Source organism: Ctenopharyngodon idella, chromosome 12 (genome assembly GCF_019924925.1).
Source record: "Ctenopharyngodon idella isolate HZGC_01 chromosome 12, HZGC01, whole genome shotgun sequence".
Lineage (NCBI taxonomy): Eukaryota > Metazoa > Chordata > Actinopteri > Cypriniformes > Xenocyprididae > Ctenopharyngodon > Ctenopharyngodon idella.
Window position 1 is genome coordinate 18,468,479 of NC_067231.1, and position 16,708 is coordinate 18,485,186.

At 37.2% G+C, this 16,708-nt stretch overlaps 2 protein-coding genes across 3 annotated transcripts; one reads left to right on the forward strand and one right to left on the reverse strand.

The window, feature by feature from the left end:
* Positions 1-43: 43 nt before the first annotated feature.
* psme3 (proteasome activator subunit 3) lies at positions 44-3,866 on the reverse strand. Its single transcript, XM_051913603.1, has 11 exons — positions 3,701-3,866; positions 3,089-3,121; positions 2,942-3,004; positions 2,747-2,851; positions 1,904-1,952; positions 1,687-1,805; positions 1,531-1,599; positions 1,276-1,343; positions 1,134-1,188; positions 953-1,039; positions 44-836 (listed from the first exon to the last, which is right to left on the reverse strand). Exons 1-11 carry the CDS (start codon positions 3,740-3,742, stop codon positions 756-758), a joined length of 771 nt encoding a protein of 256 aa, XP_051769563.1. The 5' UTR covers positions 3,743-3,866; the 3' UTR covers positions 44-755.
* Positions 3,867-4,269: 403 nt separating this feature from the next.
* Positions 4,270-15,554, forward strand: nbr1a (NBR1 autophagy cargo receptor a). Of its 2 annotated transcripts, XM_051913600.1 has the most exons (21): positions 4,270-4,505; positions 4,919-4,981; positions 5,140-5,158; positions 5,268-5,290; positions 5,472-5,654; positions 6,528-6,605; positions 6,713-6,927; positions 8,416-8,535; positions 8,660-8,911; positions 9,154-9,313; positions 9,407-9,655; positions 9,775-9,897; positions 9,985-10,060; positions 10,178-10,288; positions 11,142-11,318; positions 11,404-11,535; positions 11,712-12,177; positions 12,368-12,450; positions 13,272-13,338; positions 13,799-13,901; positions 14,667-15,554. In XM_051913600.1, exons 1-21 carry the CDS (start codon positions 4,404-4,406, stop codon positions 14,844-14,846), a joined length of 2,982 nt encoding a protein of 993 aa, XP_051769560.1. In that variant the 5' UTR covers positions 4,270-4,403; the 3' UTR covers positions 14,847-15,554. The 2 variants fall into 2 exon arrangements, with proteins under 2 accessions (XP_051769560.1, XP_051769561.1); XM_051913601.1 differs by lacking the exons at positions 13,272-13,338; positions 13,799-13,901; positions 14,667-15,554 and having other exon boundaries at positions 12,329-12,414.
* The last annotated feature ends 1,154 nt before the right edge of the window (positions 15,555-16,708 follow it).

A 16,708-nucleotide genomic window follows, 5' to 3' on the forward strand; every position in this document is an offset into this window, starting at 1 on the left:
AAAGCACATCACAAGAATGGCAGTTAAGTACGTGCCTTAAGAGTATTGTAAAAACAATAGTTTATTCAGCAAAATGTATCACTCTTAAAACTGGACAAAAAGAACCATAAAAAGCTTCCAGAATCTGATGAATCAGTAATTTCAAATGAAAATATAATATTCCATCATGTAATACAACTGTCAGCTCACACTCCAAATAAAATCTTGCAGATGAACCGCCTTGCTTCCTACATGTACATTTCAGATGAACAACGTAAACTGCTTAAGTGAAATACAGCATCAATAAGAGCTTCTCTGCTTCTTGACCGGAGAAACCGACCATCATCATCCATATTCACCTAACCCCCTAAGGAGGCTCAGAAACACTTGAAATGGACTTAAAAACAGAACTACATGGAATTTGGCTTTGCAAAAGATAAAAAATGAAACCCAATGTTGAAACGTTTCTTTAATTAAAGAAAACCAAATCTGAGACAGTTTTCTCGGGACGCATGTTCAGGCTCTGCCTTTATACATTTCCACTGTCCACTAAGAAACAAAAAGAAAAATCAAAAAGGGCTTCATTTTGAAGTGTTTAAAATAGTGACCATATTTTACAATTCTATCTTAAGTGGCATGTTCTATCAGGCCTGGTTGAGCGGTCCCTCTATTGGCCTGGATATAATGGGTGACAGGACTGCTCTAGAACCATCTGAAGGCTAAAGCTAGCTCCAAATGGTGGAACAACGGGCCAAGAACGAAAGGGGAGGGTAATCTTAATACAGAGCATCGGTATTGCTGCTCCTCGGCCTCTTGATCTTCTCGATGTTCTTCAGGATCATGTCATGTAATGTTACCTGCGAGACAAGTTTGTTTTTATTAAATCAGTTATCACAACAACACCCAGGACAGCACATATATGCAGTATTTCTACACATTAAATCAGAGAATCTTTTTTTAGAGCAATACTTACATATTGATTTCTCAGCTCTGACACTATAATCTTGAGGCTGATGTATTCCTTCTCATCAATCTCGGTCACTGTGCGACGATAATCCTCCTATAAAAAGTAAAAATATATATTATGCATATATTAAATAACTAGTGTATTCCTGATCTAACTGCTATGTGTGTGTATTGAAGATATGACTTACAACATGAGGGTATTTTGCTATTTTGGAAACCAGCTTTGCCCTTGTGATGTAATACCTGCAAAAGATAGTATTTAAAAAATGTAAAAACAAACAAAAAAAAAACAGTCTGAATGTAAATCTTTTCTGGCTAACACTGACGTACCTGGATATCTGATCTAAGTAAGAAGCTGCTTCTCCTTCCACTGTTCTGAGTTCAGCAACCGTCTCCTCCTGTAGAAAGTGAAGAAACAGAATCACAACCAGGTAACTGCCTGACAGGACCAAAGCTTCCTTATTGTTTCTTTTTAAACACCAAAATTTACCGTAAACTGTGAGGAATTACTGCTTGTCCTAATCTGCCTACAACAAATGTAGCTAATTGCAGGCAAATAAAGAACTGAAGAATGTGGCACCATACCTGAATTGAGACACCAAAATTGTTGCCATCTTCTATTCTTGGGATTAACAACTGAACCCACATCTTGACCTAGAAAACGAAGGAAATGACATTTACCCAGAATACTTTTAATGAGAGAGAGAGAGCATGTCTGAGACTATGGTTACATGGACCTACCGTGTTGCACTTTTCTATGAGAGTTCTGATTTCAGGTTTGACCTTTTCAATCAGCTCCACCAACTTGCCATTGCTTTTCATCATTCCACCAGGCATGACAAAGACCTTGGTCCCGCCAACTACAAACAGAAAACATAGATAATGTTTTCAGCATTTCAAACTTACTTTAGTCACTTGCCAAATTAAAGACACTGTTTTCTTAGGCAGGAAAACTCACCTTTGTCATCTCCTGCACCATCTTCGAGTTTCCTCTTCTTAGCATTTTGCTATTAAGAAAATATTTCAAGGTTACTGGCTGATCTTTTTGTTTCATGTATGGAAGCTTATTTCCACCACAGAATAAAAAGGTAATTGCAACTTTCTCACAATTTTATCTTTTTTCCCCCCTCAAGTTCATATATCACAATTCTGAGGGGGAAAAAGCCAGATATAAACTGACTTTCAGAATTGTGAGGGGAAAAAGTCAATTGTGAGATAAAAAGTTGCAATTAGTTTATTTTTTTATTCCGTGGCAGAAACAATCTTAAAAATGTTTTGCACAAAGCAACAAAAGCTTATTTCTTCCGGAATTTGTCCCTTGTTGGCAAACGCTATTTACACTAGCTCCGCCCACCAATGTCTGGTTGGGCCAGTTTTGGTTTTAAAAAAGACATGCAAAAGTGTTTATTGGGTAGGGTTAGGGGAAGGTGTAGAGAGGTTTTTTATTCTCCCAATAAGGCATCATCCATTTAATAATTTTAATAAATATAGTCATCTACACTATGATATTATTGCATCCTGATACATGTACAAAAATACTGAGGTGCAAATAGTATCTGCCAATATAAAGTATAGATAGCATCTAATTACTATATACTCTTATTGCAAAGAACTGATACTTTTACATGGTGTAAATAGAATATATTGCTATTTTCACTTAGTGTAAATAGCATCTATTGCTATTTGCGCTTAATGTAAATAGCTGCTGCCAATTTTTTTTGTATCCAGTTCAGCGACTTTACATCACTCTTTCAGCTTGAACTGCTTTTTGACTGAGGAATTAAAACACTTGACTTCTTACCCCCTCAAGCCCATCATGGATGTCTGTAAGTAGAATTGGGTCTGGCACCGTCAGATTGATCTCTGAATGAATTTCTTTCAGCTCACGGATATTAATTGTGGGATCCTAAAAAAGACAGGACAATAAAAATGCTGTTTAGTACATCTGAAGAAGTGAATTTCAAGAATGCATCATATTCTATGATTAAACACTTACCTTCAAAAACTGGTCCAATTCTAGCAATTTCTTCGGGAAAAAGTTTGCAACCAAATCCTCAGCCTAATTTTGAATAATTAAACCGTAAGCTGCCCAATTGTAAAAGAAATGTTCATACATAAATTCTCGGTAAGTGCAGTACCTTACCTCTGCTGTAATTCGTTCCCTGAAAGCGTCAACCTGGCAAGACAAGAAATATTCACATATAACTATTAAAACATCTAAATGACTATTAAAAGTCATTCACTCTTAAAAAATAAATAAAAATAAAACAACGGGCGGCCCCTCTATTTTAGGATGCTAAATGTTGTCAACATGTAGCATATAATTGTGCCGCTTCCCACCACCCCATGACTTGTTAGCCTCACCGTCTTCGCCGTGATCCCTTGCTAACATAATCAACGACTGTAATGTCAAAAACCGGGACTGAAGCGGTTATGCATTTCTACCGCAGCAACATGCTGCTGTGCTAAAAACACGCTTCATCCACACACTCGCGGTTCACGCTGACTCCACCGCGCATGTGGGAGCTCTGGCTTCCCCATAAAGATTTGATATATATAATCCGCATATACTTTATCACAATATGTATTTTCCCTTTTAAAACAGAAGTGATTTTACAAGCATATGTGCTTGTAAAATCTAGCTAACGCGCTCACGAGGTGACTCACGAGCAAGCCGGCTAGCCGCAAGCTAACATTTACAAACAGTTAATCTGAGTGCTCCTTATTTAAATAAGGTAAGCAGTGAGAAATTTACCTTTGTCTTGATCTCATTGTCCACCTTAAGAAGCGAAGACATCGTATTAATTCAATAAATGAGGAAAAATTAGGGATTGTCCTAAAAGCATTAACTAACCGTGTGGCTCACTAACTGCTGTCAGCCACAAGGCACTTGAGCGCTTCTTGATGACGCAAAGGCTTCGAGACCGTAGAAGTAAATACATAGAAATCACATCAGCGCTGTCGTGTGGAAACATTTCATCTTCATTCATTTTTATTTTGATACATTTTGCAATATACAGAATCTGGTATTCATCACAAAACCAAGTCAATAAAATATAGTGGTCGCGTCGACGTGAGAATGTAATCAGCAGCGCAATTATTGCTATAACGGTATCTATGTATTCATATCTATGTTCGCGGCGACTTCAAAAGACGTATGTGCATGCGTGCGTCATATTTTCGTCTGTAAAAATATTGTTTATTTAAATTACAATATTAACTAATAAAACGACCTATTTAAATATGTTTGATGATAATATTCGGTAATAATAATAAAAAATATTTAGTTAGGACCAGGACGTGAGATACTTCCTGTGACGTGTGTTGGGGGCGTGTACGAATCTAGCGATGTAAACAAGAACGCAAAAGACAAGTCTCACAGTGTTGACACCACCACGGGCATTTTTAGAGCATCGTATCCCCGCATCAAACGTATCAAGTGACTCTGGCTCACAGTCATGAACCTCCCCGTCACTGTCAAAGTGAACTTTAGGGGCAACGTGAAGAAATTTCCAGTCTTGGACACGAACAAAGCACAGTGGGAGACTGTGGAGGCCTGGGTAAGGAGTCATTAAGCCTTGCTGTGTGGCGTTTATGTGGGGACGTTTACATTTCTTGGTCCTGGAAGGCCGTAGCTGAGGCCTACATAAACAAACCTCAACCGGGAGTATAATACGTTTAACCTTCAGTCAAAACATTTAATCCTATCATAGCAGATACATCATAACATATATCTCAGTTGGGTCTTTTATACAAATCTCAGTGATCTAAATTGCAACAATATCTGTCATTTGCTCTTGACCTTTCTGTTCAGCCATAAATCAGATGACGGCTTATAAATAAAGAGTAACGTTGGAGGATATTGTTTTTCACGCTAATCTGCATGTAACTCTTCGATGTCTTAAAAAACTGCGGTTCTTGTTGGTGTTTGTTTACATTGTTAGCTGACTTTATGCCTTTTTATAACTTCTAGATTAAAACTACATTCGGCTTGTGCCATTTTCAAGTGAAATATTTTGACGAGGACAACGAGGAGGTACATAAATTATTATAACAGTTTAATAACGAGTTTTTAATTTATTTTTGATTTCATAGTTTTACAGATTACATTGATTGCTTATGCTTTTAACATACAAGTATGATAAATCTAATTTCAAAGGTACTTCTATTGACATTGTCCATTTATTTTTACAGGTGTGCATAAACAGTCAAGGTTTGTAATAATTAATGGTTTTCACAAAATAAGTTATCTGTATTGTTGCAATATTGATGTCATAATAAATATGAAATATTATTGTTTTTATTATTTGACAACATCGCAGATGAATATACGGAAGCTCTAAAGGTAAGAACATAAATATTTTATTCAATCATTTTTGTGATGCATGAGCCATTCTACTGAGGCCCATGCTGTATTAAGTTACCCGTATGCCTTTGATTGCTGTCATCATCATAATTATCAAAATTAAAAAAAAAACAAAAAAAAAAAGGCTTTAAACAAGATGTCTTTTTTTTTTTCAATTTAGAGTGCATTTAAGCAAGCCAATCAGCTACACATGAATGTCTATAAGATGAAGGGTCAGGCAGAGGGTGGTGCAGTGAAGCCAGAGCTGAAGGAACTAAAAATAGATCCTAGACCAGCTCCACCGTATCGAGCAAGGGTCAAGATGGCAGACAAGGAGACCCAGGTGACCCCCGAGCGGGACACGGTAAGCAGTTTGCAATCTTTTAATAAAACATATTATGTGCCAGGGGTGTCAAACTCAATTTCTGCCTGGGCCACGTGAGCATTATCTGTACCCTCAAAAGGGTTGACTGAACATCTAAGACCAGTATCATTACTGATTATTAGGGGCATTTCTAGAGCATTTTTCGCAAAAAAGCACCAAAGCATTCAATTCTGGTGATTTTGGGAGTAGTGTCTATTTATTTATAGTATGTAGCAATCATTAACATAAGTATGTGCTGCATACAGATAATTTCATAAGTTCAATATTACAGCTTAATTTCCTGCCTATAAGCCTTTTTTAAGTTCTAAAAAAATGTTACGGTTTGGTTGATGACAATAACAAACTCCACATATTTATACATTGGAGCTGTGCATTCCTATTTCCATGGCGATGCATCAAGCTGTTACTTAGCGCTGTATGATTATTGCTGCTTCCAAGGACATAAGTGTAAAAAAAAAAAAAAAAAAAAAAAAAAAGTTAAAAAGCATATTGAAATGTAGCAGTAGATCATGTCAAGCACTGCACGTTGTAAACGCACTGGTGTGATCATATGCATCAGAGGGTTAATAATCACAAGGAAAGCACTAAATGAAAAGCATTAACCGAGAAGTGATAACCGAGGCGTTTCATACGTACATTTCAGAAATGAACTTGTACGCCACTTGAAATGAATTTGGCCTGTGGGCCTTGAGTTTGACACCTTATGCTATATGCTATCTTTATAGTGTGAGCTGTTTATTAGTTCATGCATATCTTGTAACAAAATGTTGTGAATAATAATGGACTGGGCTTATTGCAGTGCAAGAACATTTCAGACTGAGAAAACCTGTTTTTGTTGTTTTCCTTAAACAGGCTGTGGCCAAAGAAAACAAAGGGATGAAAACTGAGGAGGAAGCAGTCCCAGCATGGTTCAAATCCTACATGGACAGGGTACTGTTTCTTTAAAAAATGTCAAACTGATAATTTTATAGGTCTTTCATAGGTCTTTTCTTTAGCTGGTCCAAATTTTTTGCAAGTGTTCTCAATCTACCTTGCAGTTCAAAGATCAAGTGGTAAGGGAGGTGGTGGACAGGATGTGCAGTGAGTTTTCTGGCCAGTGTTGCACACACAGAGCCTTGGATCCTCCCGCAGAGGAGCCAAGCACCTCCGGCACTCAGAAAGCTACAAGCTCCACCACGCTAAGGGCCTCTAGTTCAACTCCAAATTGCAGTAGCTGCAAAGGACCAGCCACTGGGGGAGGATATCAGTGCAGGTGAGACTGTCCTTGTTTTACTAATGACTCTCTTCAAGACTATTTATTAATTACACACTATTTGAGAAACTGAATCACAGGATGTGTTTATTATTTATTCATTTAACAGACACTTTAATCTAAAGTGACTTACAAATGAAGAATACAATAAAAGATTAATCTTAAATTGGCAATAATATGAGAATGCTAGCAATACAACATCGTTCAAACATCATTCAGAATAGTACATGCTAGTGAAAGTATAGACATTTTTTCCCCAGCAGGATGCAGTTAAAGTTATCAAAACTGACAATTTATTTTTTATGGAATATTACAGTATTTATTATAAATGATTTATCCGTGCACATCATTATTTTTTTTAAATTCATGTGCCCTCGTAATCTTTCATCAAAATAACTTCCCAGTCAATAATCGAATTAAGATTAAGATAATCCAGTCAATTTCCAATGGGCAAAATCAAATCCTGCTCTACATTTTTTTGTTTTGTTTAAGAAGCCGTTTCACGTCAATATATACATTACAATAAAGAAGAAAAGACTATCGCAACTTCCGTTTAATGCCGACTTTAAAGGGTAAGTTCACCCAAAAATGAAATTTCTGTCATTAAGTACTCACCCTCATCTCTGGAACACAAATTAAGATATTTTAATGAAATCCGAGGGTATCCGATCCACTCATAGGCAGCAACGTCACTGCACCTTTTGACATCCAGAAAAGTAGTCGAAAACATGATTAAAATAGTCAACGTGACTACAGTGGTTCAACCTTAATGTTATGAAGCGACGATAATACTTTTTGTGTGCAAAACCAAAACAAAAATATGACTTTATTCAACAGTTTGAACCATTGTCGTACGTAGTGAACTCAGTGCAGGCTTCCTTGTGTACATCTGAATGACAACTCGGTATTGGCCGAAGCTGAATGCGTGAGCAGCACGATGCATGCATGTGATGCTGACACAGGATCCGACCAATAATGCACTGGCACTCAGATGTAAACAAGGAAGCCTGCACTGGGTTCACTACGTATGACAACAGTTCAAATTGTTGAATAAAGTCATTATTTTTGTTTTGTTTTTGCGCACAAAAAGTATTTTTGTCGCTTCATTAAGATTAAGGTTGAACCACTGTAGTCACGTTGACTATTTTAACCATGTTTTCATCTACCTTTCTGGAAGTCAAAAGGTGCAATGACGTTGCTGCCTATGTGTGGATCAGAAACCCTCGGATTTCATCAAAAATATCTTAATTTGTGTTCCGAAGATTAACGAAGGCCTTACGGATGTGGAATGACATGAAGGTGAGTACTTAATGACAGAAATTTCATTTTTAGGTGAACTAACCCTTTAAGTGCGAGAGATGAGTTTTCAGCTGTTTCTTGAATATTGTCAGAGATTTAGCTGTCTGGATAGGGTTAGGAATATCTTCCCACCAGCAAGATGTCAAATGTAATGCTCAATAGAAAACATTTCTCTTCTTTTATGTGCAGCGTTTGTCCATCTTGCGTCTTATGTGAGCCATGTAGTCATAAACACGATCCCAGCCACAACCTAAAGAGAACAAGGACTCCTTTGTCTGTCCCTGAACGTGGAGTTACTCCGGAACCCAGGCAAGCCAAAATAAACACTTGGTGCTCAGAATTTTGTTCCGTATCTTCTGCTTAGCCTGAATGGTTGTTAAGCGATATAATTATACTTGCTAATTGAATTTGATTCATTTTGGCTCATTCTCAGGTTTCTGAGACGGGGTGACAGGACTGTGCGAAAGGCGGAGAGGCAGCGGCTGAAAGCTGAGCGGAGGCAGCTGAAGGCCGAGGTGAAGGAGATCAAGAAGAAGCTGAGGCTGGAGAAGAGAGGTCTGCTGTGGAGTGGAGCATCCAATGGGACCGCCAGCACGGGCCTTGCCCCCGCTCCCGCCCCGACTCTAGGCCCAGGACCAGCCCCAGCTCCGGCCCTGTGCCCAGACCCTCAAACTTCCAGTCCAGAGTAAGGGCCACACTGAGAGGGGTCAGGGCTGGGTGGCCTCCCTACCCAGCCCAGAACAATCATTATCAAGATTATCACATTGTCTGTTATAGTTATCGCTGGCAAGTGGATGGAACTACCTCAAAATGCACCCGCTGCCTTTATGTATTACGTCCTTTTTATACTTTTTTGATATGAGCTTCAAGAAAAAGACAGACGCTGAAACAAAGCTGTTCTGATGATCCTCTGTGCACTCAAACCAGGGGTCCCAAGGTCTCCTGCTCCACCTTGGTGCCCACAATGACTGCCTTGTTTCTGGATGAGAATCTACCAGATGGCACTTGTCTGGAGCCAGGCACCAAGTTCATCAAGTACTGGAAGATGAGGAACACTGGCAACATCAGCTGGACTTCGGATACCAAGGTACTTTTTTTTAAAACCCACTAGAAGTTCATATATGTTGAAAAAAGAAAGAAAGTGTAGGCTGCTTTTGCATTTGTGCTTTTGTCTTTGTAGTTGAAGTTTATGTGGGGCAACCTGACCCTGGGGTCACGGGAGCAAAAAGAGGTGGCAGTGCCCTTTCTGCAGCCAGGTCAGGTCGGTGTGGTGAGTGTGGCATTTGTGGCGCCCCTGCTAGAGGGCACCTACACGTCTCACTGGCGCCTGGCACACTGTGGAGTGCAATTTGGGCCCAGAGTGTGGTGTAGCATTGTAGTGGTGCCAAGCGCAGGGAAGAAACTCAGTTCCCACTGCAGCAAATCACTGGTGAGTCAACTTTAAACCATTGTGCCTTTTCAAATATTTTCTTTTTAAGGCCATATGTTGCAATGGTATCTACTGTAGTTCCTGAGATTTTCATCAAATACTTAATCTTCCCCTTGTAGAGGACCGATCTTTGTCTGATGGGGAAAGATGGCATGTTCTGGTCAGGCACCAGAGATTGTGAAGTGTCTACCAGCTCCCGTAGAGAATACTACATCCCCTCTGTGGACTTACTGACAGCACAGGTATGTATGTTGTTGGACACAAAAACCATCTTACGTTTGTTCAGTGATGTGTGCCTAACTAATGTCCAAAGTCTTGTTGTTGTCCAGGATCTGTTGTCCTTTGAGTTGCTGGATATAAACATTGTGCAAGAATTGGAGAAAGTCCCAGCTAACACTCCAGTTGGTAAGGCCTCATTGTGGTTACAATTATGTAATGTATCCTCAGGGAGAATCTGTTCCTCAATGTCAAGTGCATAATTAGTCTGGCCTCATTTTTGGAGTAATTGTGTAATCTCCTCAGATATGACCCCCTGTGCGTCTCCACCTCTTCATCATGGACCCTTGTTTGGAAAGCACAGAACGGGACTAAGCAAAGTCGAGGCTGGATGTTCAGGCAGGAAAAAACCTCAAGGTTAGAGCATCTGATGTGGAATTTTAATTGCTGATTTGTAGTTACATCTAACAACCACTACAGATAATCTCTGTCTAAATAGCAGGATAGGTCCTATATACTCAAATCAGTATTTTATGTACGCTGCTTTTCAAAAGTTTGGGGTCGGTAAGATTTTGAAATGTTTTTGAAAGAAGTCTCTTATGCTCAGCAAGACTGTATTTATTTAAAAAAAAATCCAGTATATCAAAATACAGTAAACTGTAATATTGTGAAATATTATTACCATTTAAAATAACTTTCTATTTTAATATATTTTGAAATCTAATTGAGTCCTGTCATGGCAAAGCTAAATTGTCACATGATCCTTCAGAAATCATTCTAATATGCTGATTTGGTGTTCAAGAAACATTTCTTATTAATATCAATGTTGAAAATAGTTGTGCTGCTTAATATTTTTGTGGAAATGTGATTTTTATTTTTCAGGATTCTTTGATTAATAGAAAGTTCAGCGTTTATTTAAAATAGAAATCTTTTGTAGCATTACAAATGTCTTTACTGTCACTTTTGATCAATTTAATGCATCTTTGTTGAAATAAAAGTATTAATTTCATAAAAACAAATCTTACTGACCCTAAATTTTGAACGAAATTTTATAAGACAAAGTGGCTTTTGCGATTAAATGACACTAGACTTTTTCTTAGCGGAACAAACAATGTACTTGGAGGATAAATGTCCTCCATTTTGTTTTTTACATTTTACAACCAGATGTTTAGATCTGTTGAAGGCTTCTGTGAATCAAGGTCTATGTGACTGGATCATAGAAAGGTTGGTAGTGAACTTGTATATACTGATGTGGCTTGTTCTCTGTTAGTGTTGCAGCCTCAGAGACAGAATGAGCTTCTGGACGTTCCAGGGAATGAGGACGGAGATGAAGACATCAGTGGGACTCAGTTTGTGTGCGAGACTGTGATTCGTTCTCTCACTCTCGAGGAGGAACCAGAACGCAAACCTCAACGCAGGACTCGGCCTAACCTGAGGAGGCATGACAGTGAGTTTCTGTCTGATGTATTAGTGCTCACAGAACTTTACAGGCCTCTGTTATTTTGCTAATTTTGCTCCTAATTATTTTGCAGTTCATAACCCTGCTCGCTTTCAGGAGAGATCGTTACAGGTGAAGAATGACAGACCTTTGCCAATCATAAACAGGCCTGAGGCTCCAGCACCTGTGCCAAAGCCAGTCATAACAGAGGAACCGGTCATGCCAGGTGTGCATGTTCTCCATTTGTTTTTTTATGTCACTGTTGCTTAAACAGACATAATGAATGTGTTGAAGTCACTGTAAATGAAATGCGCCCTTGGACTTGGGCTTGCTAAAAATAAGCATGCTTTTTATCTGCATGAACTGTACCTTCTTTCAATTCACACTTGGTTATTTTCATAGTCTTTTCAGAGGCATTGATTGGCTCAAATGAAAACCTCTACACCGATCCAGCTGCACAGGAGGAGAATGAAGAGGAAGTGGAACACAAGGGACATGAAAATGATCAAGATAAAGAGGAAGAAGCAGGAGAGTGGGATGAGGTGAGCAGCCAGGTGTCCTCTGCCTCATCTGAGGACTACATTGTCATCCTGCCTGACTGCTTCGATACTTCCAGGCCCCTGGGAGAATCGATGTATAGCTCAGCAATGTCCCAGCCTGCAGTCCCTCTTGTTAACGAGCCAGAAGCACCGCAAATCCCGAGCACGGCTGAAGGAGAGAACGAGGAGCCCACCCCTGTTCCAGCCCTTCAAAACAGCTTGAACCGGATGCTGTGCACTTCTCAGATACTGGACACTCCCCCTCTGATTCCAGAGATGGTACCTCCGTCCATAGCTCTCTCGCCACCCCCATCTCTTCGAACCCACAGGTTATAGAACCTTCTAATTCTTTTTTTGACTAATTAATAATGCAGAGTGAATTGTAATGTTTATTATGCATGGACTTTCATTTGTTTTAATCACTTTATGATTCTTTTGCATATCAGTGAGATCTCATAACACTTTATGATTCTTTTGCAGATCAGTGAGATCTCATAACACTTTATGATTCTTTTGCAGATCAGTGAGATCTCATGATCTTGAGTCAGGACCAGGGGCCTCTGAAGAGAATGTATCCTGCCAATCTGAGGATGACTCAAGTGGTGAGTTTTCTTGTCTGCTAACTAGACTCCGTGGCAGTTGTGGGAAAAAATGGAAACCTCTAACCTAAACTTATTTCTAAAAATTTTTTTTCACTTTTTTCACTGACACTGATCTGCAAAAGAATATAAATATAAATATACATACTTAAATATATACTTAGTATATATATATATATATATATATATATATATATATAATTCCAAAGTAATAATAAAAGTATGTTTGTATTTATTATATACAGTCAAACAAAAAACTATTCAGACATTTTTTTTTATATTTTTTATATAGTTTTACTAGTGGGTGCAGGACACTATAGTTCATTTATGTAAATGAGGATAGCAAAATAAAGTAAACTGTGAAATATTATACCCAACAATTCTTCATGCAGTGGACTACCAGTAAAATTGATAAAAATTTGGGAAATTAAGATTAAGATAATTAAGATTATATATATATATATATATATATATAATATAAAAAGATAAAAAATAAATGCAAATATACTTTTATTATTATTATTATTATTATTATTATTATTTTGGAATTAGTGTCAAGCATCTTTAGGTGTGAGTGTGAGGTGTGAAGTGTTCATCAAGAAAAACAATACCATTTTAAAATATATTAAATTTTTAAATATGAATTAATATTATTATTGTTATAGGCATATATATATAATATATATTTGGTTCTGTAGACCATACAAGCCCACTGTCTAAGACTAAGAGACTGTATTTGTTGTCTAAGCTAAACTAGTTGTGTAGCTTTGAGCCATCTTAAAAAAAGTTGTGTGACAGAATTGTATGTTGTTTCTTTGCCCTAGGTTGCAGATCAGCTCATTCAGAGGCCCCTGTTAGTGCCTTTGAGACCTGCGGCTCCCAGGATCTCAGGTATAGCAACACAGTGAGGTCGTTTCTGCTTACATGCATTACAGGCATTTACTTTATAATTATATAATTATTTCAAGAAAATGTAAAGAAAGATCGAGTTTTTGAATATCTACATAAATGTCATTTTTAAATCCACCTTTTGCTAACTCTGAAAGTTTGAATGCAGCAGAAGAGGAAGTAGGTCTGCACACAATGTTTTCCTGTGGTCGACCACATTTTTTTCTTTGTTGTCAGTATGGTTAACATAATGCCTTTTTTAAGATTCTTTTAAATAAGAAAACTATTTAGCATAGGCATGTTAAGCATGAAAATCATACTGGCTTTCTGTTTTTGTTGACTGTTTTTCTCATAGTCTTGTTTCATGATGGATTTATCCGTGTTAATCTCTTGAGTCCTCTTGTTTTGTTGGCACGGGACTGTTATGACACGACCTTCTGTTCCTGTTTTTATTCTTCTGCAGGGCACGTCACGGTGGTCTGACAGAGGGGCTGGTGAAGGGAGCACTCTCTGTGGCTGCCTCTGCTTATAAAGCACTCTTTACAGGCCAGAGCACACCGGCACAGGTGTTAGATTTTTCCTCATCAGTGCACGACACATCAGAACACAACATAAACAGCCACCATATATTGACTTTTCTTTCTATTACACTACCGTTCAAAAGTTTGTAAATGTAATTTATTCCTGTGATGGCAAAGCTGAATTGCCAAATGATCCTTTAGACAGCATTTTAATGTGCTGATTTGGTGTTCAAGTAACATTTTTTTATTATTATTATCAATGTTAAAAACAGCTGTGATGATGTTTGGATTCCATCAGAAGGGTGGATTTCAATATTTTTGTCTAACTGATACATTTTTTTAGGATTTTTATATATATATATATATATATATATATATATATATATATATATATATTTCATAAGATATATAAGATTTATATTTCAAATAAATGCAATTCTTTTGAACTTTCTATTTTTTATATATATATATATATATATATATATAATGTGTGTGTGTGTATATATATATATATAATAGAAAGTTCAAAAGAATTGCATTTATTTGAAATATAAATCTTTTCTAACAGTGTTTATTGTCACTTTTGATTAATTTAATACATCCTTGATGAAAAAATCTTAATTTCTTTAAAAAATAAAATAAAATCGTACTGAACCCAAACTTTTGAACACTAGTGTACTATTTCTAGAAATTTGTACCATGCATTGTGTACTTCATTGTGGCTTTTCTGCATTCTTTGTTATCTCGGAACCCTGGCCTTGGCATGTGAGTGACCTTTAACATAGTATCTTTGGTTTGGTTCACTTTCAGCGGCCTGCCGTTGACCCAGCCTGCGAGGATGCCTCCATGATGGCTGTTTTACAGGAGATGGGTTTCAGCAACCAGCCGCTCAATCAGAGGTTGCTGAGGAAGCATCACTACAGTTTGCTTGATGTAGTCAATGAGCTGGTGCAGTTGACCGACAGCGAATGGCACATCTCAAGACATTAGGAAGCACCGTGGCAACCTCAGTGAAGTATAAGAATTGTAAATGATTTCATCGTGTTGCAGTATTTTGGTGAAATGCCTCCGATGTTCTTTTCTTAGAGAAATAGTTTGGATTCTCGAAAAAAGAGAACTATATCACTATAACTGACCATAGCTGCAATGATGCAATTACTTGATTGTACAAATTTAGTTTAGGACATTATGAATGGGGAAACAGCATAAGGTTTATTAAGCAGTCTTAATGCTATCTTTATTCAGTGCGTTTGCCCTACTAACACATATAGACTGCTGTTAGGTAGGCTTCAGGTATCTTTTGTACTGCTTGATTAGATAAGATGACTAATTTGAGACAATACCCAGAGGGTTTCTGTTTGTTTGAGCACTTTTGCCTCTCAGAGGAAAGATATAAAAAGAAAAGCTTGTGTTGATTTTGTTATTTGTCACAGTGACCTCTATATTTGTATATCTTACTTTAAATCACACTAATTCATGTCACACTAAGGTGTTGGGCTGCCGGACATATAGGAATGTGCAATGAGTTTTTCAGTCACGCTTAACTCAACCAGTGATTGATTGGTCAAAGTTTTTGCTAGGCACCAATTTTGGTCATATTTGTCATTTTCATGTGCAATGTATTACTATGAACTGAAGGCTTATCAACATGGCTTTTTGTGTCCAGCACAGTGAATAAAAAACATTCCATTATCGTTATCAGTGTGTTTGAGTTTTATTCACATTGCATAATCATGAGTCTTCTTGCTATTGTTTAAATCACACCAGTCAGCAAAACTATGTTTGGTTAATGTACACACAGCTGAAGTGATGAAACAATGGAATGTTCTAAAGGTTAAAATAGTAATGGCTTTAGTCAGCTTCCTCCTTCAAGGCAGGAACTGAGTACAGATTCCCCAGTCCCTACGTTTTGTGTCTTTGTTTTGTTTTTGGTTTTGTTTTTTGTTAATTGTCAAATGATAATTTAATCATTTTTTTTGTATTTGATTCATTGAGCTTTACTGGAATGTGTAATGTTAATCAGAACAAAATGTATGTTGTACTGGAATAAGTACACAGCAGATATATATATATATATAATACTTAATTTAAGTAAGTATTTAATAATTAAACAATACGATACTTTTTTTTTTTTTTTTTTTTTTTTTTTGCTTTTTTGATTGATGATTTTTCAATAAAATATTTTATGCAGCATCAAAGGGAAAGGAAAAAAGGGGAAAAAACAATTTGGGAGGGGGTATTCTTGTTTACATTACAGTCCATTTCTTCCAGTATTTTACAGATAGATCCTTATAAGTCTCAAAATAAAAGCCAATTGTATATTTAACACTTTCTATCCATTCTCCAAGAAAGGGGATGTCCTGCTTATACTCTTCTTACATGCTACACTTAATATATTAACAACATATACATCTCTTCTCAACACGGTGTGTGTAATTTTTCTAAGATACAATATTGTGAAATTTCTTGGTGTTTCACTTCCGAAAATCTTTTTTTATCTCCAACAAAAACATGTTCCAAAAGGGTAATATTTTTAGACAACTCTAGAATACATGAAGATGGTCAACATTGACTGCCCACACATCCTCCAGCATAGTTATCACAACTATGGATAATTGTTTACTTTTAATTTTTGGGGTAATGAAAAAACGCACTAGATTTTTCCATGCGAACTCTTTCCATATCTGTTAACATGTATGTTGTGTGTCTTGCAAGCAAAATACCATTCTTTATTTGGAATTTCTTTCCCTTATTCTCTTTCCCGTTTCCGCTTAATACACCTAGATGTGTGATTTTTTGCCCCGATAGAGAGAGAAGATTATTCTGGGATTAGTCAATCAACTCTGCTAGTG

Excerpts from the sequence above, each read along its gene's own strand:
- psme3 (XM_051913603.1), bottom strand. The coding sequence starts at position 3,742 with ATGTCTTCGCTTCTTAAGGTGGACAATGAGATCAAGACAAAG. Across the intron at positions 3,005-3,088 it reads GGGAACGAATTACAGCAGAG|GCTGAGGATTTGGTTGCAAA; the intron begins GTAAGGTACTGC and ends ATTCAAAATTAG. Across the intron at positions 837-952 it reads CAGAGCTGAGAAATCAATAT|GTAACATTACATGACATGAT; the intron begins GTAAGTATTGCT and ends CTTGTCTCGCAG.
- nbr1a (XM_051913600.1), top strand. The coding sequence starts at position 4,404 with ATGAACCTCCCCGTCACTGTCAAAGTGAACTTTAGGGGCAACGTGAAG. Across the intron at positions 6,606-6,712 it reads TCAAATCCTACATGGACAGG|TTCAAAGATCAAGTGGTAAG; the intron begins GTACTGTTTCTT and ends TCTACCTTGCAG. Across the intron at positions 12,451-13,271 it reads ATCTGAGGATGACTCAAGTG|GTTGCAGATCAGCTCATTCA; the intron begins GTGAGTTTTCTT and ends TCTTTGCCCTAG.